General features: G+C 39.7%; 1 protein-coding gene across 2 annotated transcripts; it reads left to right on the top strand.

The window, feature by feature from the left end:
- The first annotated feature begins 187 nt into the window (after window positions 1-187).
- LOC103151520 (HMG box-containing protein 1-like) lies at window positions 188-8895 on the top strand. 2 transcript variants are annotated; one of them, XM_007571632.2, is made up of 13 exons: window positions 188-277; window positions 1096-1193; window positions 1891-1995; window positions 2101-2281; window positions 2928-3051; window positions 3147-3258; window positions 3526-3635; window positions 4126-4282; window positions 4360-4504; window positions 4686-4804; window positions 4918-5092; window positions 5428-5569; window positions 5668-8895. In XM_007571632.2, the coding sequence occupies exons 1-13, from the start codon at window positions 234-236 to the stop codon at window positions 5689-5691; spliced, it is 1536 nt and encodes a 511-aa protein (XP_007571694.1). In that variant the 5' UTR covers window positions 188-233; the 3' UTR covers window positions 5692-8895. The 2 variants fall into 2 exon arrangements, with proteins under 2 accessions (XP_007571694.1, XP_007571695.1); XM_007571633.2 differs by lacking the exon at window positions 188-277 and adding an exon at window positions 330-894.
- The last annotated feature ends 249 nt before the right edge of the window (window positions 8896-9144 follow it).

Below are 9144 nucleotides of genomic sequence, written 5' to 3'. Positions count from 1 at the left end.
GTCTTTACGGCAAAGTATTATTTGACGTGTAAAGCCAATGGGTACACCGAAAATGACCAAATAAAATATATAAAAGAGCGAAGTGTTTAGTATTTCCTACTTTAACCATCTTTTATCAAAACCAACCCAACCCATATGTTTTACAGAGCGCAAGCTCACACTTGGCTGGCCAATGAGAAACGCCAACACCAAAGATTGACACCATGTCTGACCAATAGGGTAACTAGAACATTATGTTTACAACAACCCCCCTTTTCCCTACAAGGCGACTGTTTTGGTGAGTTGAGAAAAGTTCATTGAAGTCTTTGACGGCTTTTAAATCGCTGAATTTGAGAAGACGTTACAGAGTTGAACATATATATATCTAAACTCAGAACAGGAGTAAAAATAAGAAGCTGTCAGCGCTCGTTTTTTGCTGTAAATGCAGTTTCGCAGCTCGCTCCCGTAAAGCTTTCATTGTTGACGTTGTTTTGTTGTACTGCGTTTTACGCAATAGGACGTCTGAGCCATTTAACTCGACCTAGTCATTGTTTCACCTTCCGAAAATTACTCTCGACCTGAGTTAGTCTGCCTCAGTTCCGAATGTATCGCCTTTGTTCTTGTTCTTTTTTATCGACGTGACAGTGTTTCACTGTACTTTCCTTTGAAGTTGTACAAAACGTAAAGACTTCGACATTTGTGGCGTTTTTTTTTTTTTGACAACGGGCAGTATTCCGCCATTCTGCTCTCCAAAATACCTTTATCCGAGTTTATTACATTGGTTTCCACTTGTAATTTAAAGTGTATATTCTCCGTCCTTCTCTGTACTGAATGAATGGACTTTAAATGCGCATGCGTGCTGGACCTGGACGTTTATAAACAAGGCTTCGTCACAGGACAATAGTGATGTAATAGGTAAAAGTGAAACAAGTTCGATTTTGTTCTGAAAGTGAACAATTGGTGCACAATGAAGTGATTTATATTATTGTAAATATATATCGATGTGGCTCTTATGTCACTTAAACCATAAATAAACACTAAGACTGATGCCAGTTTATTTTATGTGGTTGATTAAAGCAAATCCATTATAAACCTGTTATAAACTCTGTGTTTCAGTTACATCATGGTTTGGGAGGTGAAAAATCCACCTCTTCCATCAAGCGACTCCCATGATTGCAACATGCAACAGGTTGACCATCAGACTCAATACACAGGTAGCTAACCAATTAGTAGCTTATTGCATTTTGAGTCAATGTCAAAAACACAGTATTTATTCTTCCAAAAAATTTACTTTATTTCAAACAATTAACATTAAAAGAAAATATTTTGAACACAACACAAAAAGTAATAGCAGATTATATTAAACAAAAAATAATTTAATGTCAAAAAAATATTTCTGCATGTCAGTCAAACTTTATTTGATGAAGCTGGGTAAATGACATAACTGGACAAATTGAAAAGGAAAATTGGGGGAATATTTGTCAAATTTAGAGGCGATATGAATAAAAATTCTGGAACTAGAATGAAGAAAATCTAGATGAACACTATAAATTAAAGAAATGAAGAATAAACAAAGTTATTGAGGTTTTTTATGATGACATCTAAAGTAAAAGGTGAATTAGATACAATTACTAAATTTCAATGAAAAACCAGGTTGAAAGTATCCGTTTTTAATCTGCTTTTAAAAACATCAATGCTGAAGACCCGAGGCTTCCAGGCAGCCTCGGGTCTTCAGTGAGTAATAAATGAATGACACCTCACAGTAAAGTTTAGCTTCAACTTTAGGTACCAACAAGACACCTTTCCCAGAAGACTTTAGAAATCTGGAAGGAAACCAGTGAAAAAGACTCATTAATACTCAGTTCCATGAGCTGCTCTAATCCTCAGCTTTCTTTTCACTGTTTCCTTCAGGAAGAATGAGCGCTGACGGGGACCAGGCTCTTGATCCGCTACGCTGTGACGAACACTTCCTCTCCTCCCCCGGCATCCCCACCAGCGACAGCTTCATGGAATATGGTAGCTAACATATAAGCAGCAACCATAGCTGCTTCTTTTTTGTTGTTATTGTTTTTTTGGGGGTTTTTTTTTTGACTAATTCAAATGTGTGGCTTGCTCACCCAGACGACCTGCCAGACCTCCAGGAGGTTCAGGAGGAACTAACGGCGGCGCCCGTTTACCAGGTGGAGGTTGGTGTGTCGCACCAGGAGTGGCCTCAGCCTCCAGAGACGCTCTGGCTCACACAGCTGGCTCACATCGCCACGGGGCCCCAGAGCCCGCTTCTACAGGACCTGCCTCACAGCAGGTGGGCGCTTAGCTCCACACCAGAAATAGGAACTTATTCTACGAGTAGCAACACACCTGAACCACAACAGGAGCACTAATAAACTAATAACTAATAACTAATTCTTCAGGCAATAAACCACTATCACTACAGCCAGTTGCATTGTGCACTGCTCTCAGCAAGTACGGCAAGCCTTTCATGCCAAATGGTGGAACTTTTCCAATCTATATGGTAAATCAATGATGTGAAAATAGGCATTTGATAAGTTATCCACACTTAATTGTCACTTTCTGAGTGTCAAAACGTTTTATGATCTGCAGCTGAACAGTGAGCAGCTATTTATACACGCCATAATGAATAGAGTATTTTTTTTGGCACTTTATGAGGAACACAAGCTGGTATGGTGTTCCGGCAAAAGCAGAGTCTTTGCAGGTTTCACCAACAAACTGACCTTCTGATTTTTGTTATTCTATTGTAAAATGTTTTTTGTTTTTGTTTTTTTAAATCAGTCCACCTCAAGTAGATGAAACAGTTGGAAACATCCTCTAATGTATGGTGGCACTTTAGATTTAGTAGATTCTTTGGAGAACATCTTTTAAAACATGATAACTACATCATGTGAATCAGAGCGCCGTTGTTCTTAGACTGTGTGGTTGGACATTTTTAGCTCCTCTGCAGTCTGCATCCCCAGCACCAGCAGTGATCTACACACCTACGCCCGTCCTCCACCTACTCTCCCGATCAACTCGTCGCCCTCTAGAGTTCACAGCAGGGAGCGACATCGCAGCAGGGTAAAGCCAAGCTTTACTTATGTTTTGTAATAGAAATCCTTATTCTTTGTTGTGATTGGTGCTAATTGTGCCTGATGGCTGTTTTGTATTTGCAGACGAGCAGTGAGTGTGGCTCTGCTGTATCAACCAGGTCCTCCCTGTCTGATGATGAGGACATGGGCTGGAGTTTCTCCTGTCCACCCACAGTCTGGCACTGCTTTCTAAAAGGTAGATCTCTGAACAGAACAATCTTGGAGGAAAGGGTGTGATCTTCAAAAAGGATTTAAAGTTTAACCCAAGGAAGTTGGGACTGAAAATGTCTGGAGTTAGGAAAAAGTAATTAGGTATTCTACATTCGATTTCCCCTTTTCCTTCCTGTGATTGTGCCAATGACTGTGATGTTCCTGTATGTGCACAAAGTGAGCACACAAACAAACTTGCATTTCCCTGAACTAAAGTGAGACAGTCTGAACGTTTTTGCTCCTCTCCAATCAGGAACTCGCCTGCGTTTTCACAGCGGCTCATGTGTGGACTGGCAGGATGTTGAGGACATGGGGTCTGGTGAAGAAGACCGTGCCGATGAAGAGCGCTCAAGATTCCTGAAGGTACAACAGCTGTCATAGGCACCTCTCTGAATTATTATTAACTCCATTATCACTAGGTTTTTCTGCCAGTACATCAAATTAGATGCAGAGAGAGAAGAGGTATGGAATACAATTTGATAGTCCAGCATATTCAGGATGGAATCTCCACTCCTTTTTGGATTCTCACAAACAGGGTTAAACCCAAATGCCTGACATTGTGTCATACTACAAACATCGGTACAAGCACTTCTATGTTTAGTTCTTGTATCAGTGTTTTTCAGTCCCCCAATCAATAGACTATGTGTGATGGCAGTAGCTCCACCCTAGCTGTACCGTACCATTCTACTATGGACTTACAACTGAAGTGGGCCCAGGAATGGTTTGGTATGGTTTGGTTGTATGAGCCACTTTTACAATGGAAACAAATTAGCGTACCAAACCGTACTGACCCATACCGTACCGCTCAGTAGAAACGAGGCACAAAATGCATGGAACATCTTGTCTTGTACAGAGTTATGGCTCCGAGGGCCTGCAGCTGGTTGAGCACGAAGAAACTGTGTCCTGTGGTCAGGCCGTCTTGCAGCTAATCTTTGACCCCGGCGTATTCGGACATACGCCAATCACGGCCCGGTGCCAACTGGATCACCCTTTCTACGTCAAAAACAAAGGTACCAGCGCGGGTGACGAGCAGTACCAGTAGTGTCTACCAAAGACATAATTATTCAAGCTCTTTCCCTTCTCTCAGGATGGTCCTCGTTTTACCCAAGCTTGACTGTGGTGCATTATGGGATACCGTGCTATGAAATGGAAGTGGGCGATATGTGCCTGCCTCCTGGACACCGGGATGCTAAGCATACGGATGACTCCCTCGTGTTTGACACATTTAGAAGGTAAAGCAGACATTCATATTTTGGCATTTTGCAGTCTACTTTTGGGGTGAACTTCTTCTGTGAGTTTAAAGGGGCTTTGGCAAGAGCAGTAAAACAACATTCTGCTACTTAGCATTAGCATTGACTGGCCAATTAGAGAGCTTCTCCTTCCTCTTCTTCTGAAAGTGTGCTTCTTTTGCAGTTATGACTTCACTCCTCTGGACTCCTCCGCTGTTTACTTGCTGAGCAGCATGGCCAGACGCCGACATGCCTCACAGTCCAGCGGGGGCGCCGTTTCTCCCGACAGAGACACAATGCGAGGTCTTGTAATTCTTAATGTTTTAAGATTAGGCCCAACTTTAACTCAGACATGCTGACATAATGATTTCTTTCACACAATGAAATGAGAAACTGTTTACTGTCCGACACTTCAGACAGCCACAGTCCCAGCCATTCCCTCTCCAAACATCCAAAGCCAGCTAATGCTAAAGCGCAAGCTAGCAGCAGTGCCACGCCCAACAAGTGCAAGCGGCCAATGAATGCCTTCATGCTGTTCGCCAAGAAGTTCAGAGTGGAGTACACGCAGATGTATCCCGGCAAGGATAACAGGTAGGCGGAGCCACATGACTTTATTTTAACATGGAGGCTCACAAAAATTCATATGTCTGCAGACTTCACCCTCAGCTTGGTATCTTCTGGGTTTCATTGCATTTTATTGAGGGGTAACAGACTAAAAGGGCGAGGGGCAATTGCGAGGTCTGTCACTACACTTTTCAGATTTTTATTTGGAAAAACAAAATAAAATAAATTCCCTTCTACGCTCTACTCTGTGCTGGTCCTGATGAAACACATTCAAGTTTGTGGCAGCAACATGTGAAAGCTACAAGTTAGAGATGTTTTGAATAGGCCCCGCATGTGGTCATGCGTGTGCGTCTGTGCCGCAGAGCGATCAGCGTCCTCCTGGGCGAGCAGTGGAAGAAAATGCGAAGCGAGGAACGCCGCATGTTCACCCAGCAGGCCAAGGCGCTCGCCGACGAGCAGAAGAGGCTCAACCCCGATTGCTGGAAGCGCAAAAGAACCAACTCTGTAAGGCCACTCCCATACTCACAGCGCCACCTGATGCTTGGCTGACCTACGTCTGATTCACCTCTTGTGTTCTTTTTTCCAACCCCCCCTCCCAACAGAGCTGCCAAGGAAATCAAAGCTGAACTCACAAAGGCATGTAGGAGAACACACAGTCTGGGAAAAAAGGATTCAGCACCACATCCTGTGTTGAGCTTATGTGTTTATGGGATTTTCACCGATCTCAGGACAAAGTAAACACTCACAGCTGCTCTCGCCTCGAAGCATGTTTTAAAAAAAAAAAAAAAAGTTATCGTTCCTACAGATGGGTGTGGCGTCTCCCAGAACCGCAGGTTTTAAATCTCAGTGGCGTTCATCAATTCACAAAATGTGATCTTATGAAAACAGAGAGACTGTGGGTATTCTCAGCATCTCTCTTTATGCTTGAACCAGGTGGAGGTTGTGGTGCTGTAGCGTTTTAGCCAAAGCAGTGTAGCCAATTTCTCTTAAAATTTATGCCATAAAATAGGATATATGCAATTTATTTTCTTGCCTGTACTATTTGTATTTAAACTATGTTTTATTGCACACAATTATATGATATGTATTTAGTGTTAGCTTATTTTAGCCTTGTTTTACTGCAGCTTTAGTGCATAATATTCATCTACTAAACAAATTTTCACCAAATGTAGCATTAATTCATTAATACTTAAAGGGATAGCTCGGGATTTTTAATCCAAGGTCCTGCTGGAGAGTAGGAAGCAGTTAATATCTTACCTACAGCAGATAACACGCTTCATTTAGTGTGAGACAACACTAGCTGAGCTCAGAGGCTAATGCTAATGTCTAGTCTAAGAGGGGCCAAAACGAAGGCCTAGAACAACTCCAGTCTCAAAAGGCCCTTGAACATGTAGTCTATCTTTCCACTGATTGGCTGTTTAAAGAACCTGGTTATTATTTACATTGATAATTGGTCTTTGATGCAGTGCGCCACCTATTATCGTCCTGTATGAAACACAGCATTTCGGCTGACAGTGAACATGTGATATAAAAGTAAAACAGAATAAACAACTATACCATATTATAGTTTTTTTAATGGAAAGTTATTGTATTGTAGTGTTAATTTTTGAAAGTACATTTTAAATTAGCTTTAGCCATAGCATTTTAGTCATATTCAGGTCATTTTAGTTTGGCTGTAGCTTTACTCAACTAAATCTTACCATAAAAATCATGAACTACAAGATGAAGAGGCAAGACATTAACTGCTCATAACGCTTCAACAACCCTGAACTGTCTCCTTAAGGTTTTCGTATGAAAGGCAACGTGTGTAGTTTTTTTTTTTTATGTAAATGAGCAACAGTTCTGTTTGAACTCATCAAACATTACGAAGCACGTCTTTAAGAACACATAGAGTGCATTTCTCTTTTCGTCAAACATCTGCAGGGCCAGACTTTAAAGCCACGCTTCAAACATAAGAGCGCTGGTGCAGAAAATGAGCAAAACTGCCATTAAATCCTACAGGGGACCTTCAAAAGAAATGCTTTACTTCTCTCTGGCTTTTATTTTGATAGAGGGAACAGAAGGTTGAATTTCCTAAAGGAAGTGAAACCAAAAATTCATTTGACTTGATTGCCTCAGTAGTTAACTGAATGTGATCACAAAATGTGCCTTTGGTTTTAATCCACATGATTACAGCTCATGTGTTTAGCTGTAATCAAAGCTCATTTGTGTAAAATAGAAGGCAGATCATCTTAAGCAGTTCTTCATTAGGATTTGTGTCACTCCGATCTGTTTGGGGGTATTTTAAACCTCCACAGATAATGTTTTATCTTTGATTTTTAAATGTTCCAACCAAAATCACAGCGACACCACCCATTTACATCAAGTCCAGCTTCACCTTTTATTCTGTTTGAATTCCTGTGAGTGATTTTTGTATTTTGTATATTTCTAGTCACTGCCAGGAAATTCCAGTGAGCTCTTTGTATGAGGCATAAAAAACAGCTGGATTTACATGCACCCCTTAAAGAACTTTTTTTTTTTTTTTTTTTACAGAAATTGAAACCAGAGGATGATTCTTATTTACATTCGCTTTGCCTGAATTTGCAATTTATAGTGCAGAATGAGTCATCTAAATAAATAAATAAACATAAAAGCTACTAAAATATTCACTCATCAGCCCAACCCCTTATGGAATTTGATTTAATTTGGAAAAAAAAAATCTTTTTATACCTTGAAAACCTAGATATGCAATGGTTGATTAAAAAGCTAGCTTTAGCTTTCTACTTTATTCACGTTGTGTCCACAGTACAAACCTAGGTGTATATTTTAATCGAAACAGACTTATTGTTTAAAACTAAAACTATATATTTTTTCATTATCTTTTAGAAGACATTTTACAGTTGGGTTCTGTTAACTTCAGCAACATTTGTAATTTCAAATAAGCTTAGTTTTTTTTTTTTTTTTTGGCAGCTAAAGCTAACGGCTAATCAGATTAGGCCAAGATGGAAGCAGATTTGTCAAATATCACTTCATCCACAGAATCTTATAAATCTTTAAGCTGACATTTTTAAACAAGCATACTAAGTGAATGCAGTTTTACTTTTTTTATTTGTAGCTGAGACAAAACTAATTCTAATTGATTGGTTTTAGCGTCACAAACGGCGTTTGTGTTGCCGTGTGCCTGTTAGTCGCTCCATCTTCTCTATCTCTCTGTCACTCAATGGCTTTTTTCACTAATTTTCCATTTTAATCAGTCACTTCGTCAGTATCCGTCTCTGTCTAGGATGCCATTCTGTTTATATTTGTTTAAAAAAGAAAGTATATTTGTGAAAATAATATTTTAGAAAATAAAATAATTGTGTACAAGTTCTAAAAATAAGATATTTGCTTTAGAACACATTTCGTCCTTTACATTTTTGTATAATGACAAAACCTTTTTGCTAGAGCACTTTTATACACAGAGACAATTCAGGCTCTTAAAAACCTGCATTAAATAGCATTTATTAAACCGTAAATCTTAAAATATTTTTGACTTGATAGGAACTCCTTTAGAGGGTGTATGTAAATCCACTTCCCACGCAGAATGTGACGGCATTCATCCTCTCGCCGCACAGTAAGGGTCATTCTTAATGCACTTTATACACTTTATCTTCCGAGACTGCTACAGTATGTGTCATGACAAATATTAAGATTATTATAGAGAAAACTATATTTTTGTGGTTTGAATTCATCTTTAACTTCTTGTGTTGGATTATCTGACGTTTTGTTCAAGCCGTGGCGTCACGTACAGCTCAATCCGGTGGAGATGATGTCATGTAGTTCATGAGTAAAAATAAAAAGCATGACAAACCCACCGTTTGTGGCTGTTTTTTTTCGTGTTTAAGACGATTAAGTCCAGAAACTTTTATATTTTAAATCAGTTTAAAAGTACTACAGACCTTTTATTGCAATGGAAAATGGTAAGTACAGCTTCTTTTCACGACGGTGTTTCTCTAAAAAACTGACTGAATTTTAATTGGATTTCTTATTTATTGGAAACACCACAGCTGCGAAATCGTTTGTTCGACGTCAGCGGAATATTGACAAAGTTTTGCTCTCGC

Source organism: Poecilia formosa, unplaced genomic scaffold, assembly GCF_000485575.1.
Source record: "Poecilia formosa unplaced genomic scaffold, Poecilia_formosa-5.1.2 Scaffold284, whole genome shotgun sequence".
Lineage (NCBI taxonomy): Eukaryota > Metazoa > Chordata > Actinopteri > Cyprinodontiformes > Poeciliidae > Poecilia > Poecilia formosa.
This window is presented reverse-complemented; position numbering and strand designations above follow the sequence as displayed.

What these genes read in the sequence shown, in the direction of transcription:
- LOC103151520 (XM_007571632.2), top strand. Translation starts at nt 234, where the DNA reads ATGTTTACAACAACCCCCCTTTTCCCTACAAGGCGACTGTTTTG. An exon ending in AGCGCTCAAGATTCCTGAAG is followed by an intron (nt 3,636 to 4,125) that starts GTACAACAGCTG and finishes TGTCTTGTACAG; the next exon opens with AGTTATGGCTCCGAGGGCCT. An exon ending in AGCGCAAAAGAACCAACTCT is followed by an intron (nt 5,570 to 5,667) that starts GTAAGGCCACTC and finishes CCCTCCCAACAG; the next exon opens with AGCTGCCAAGGAAATCAAAG.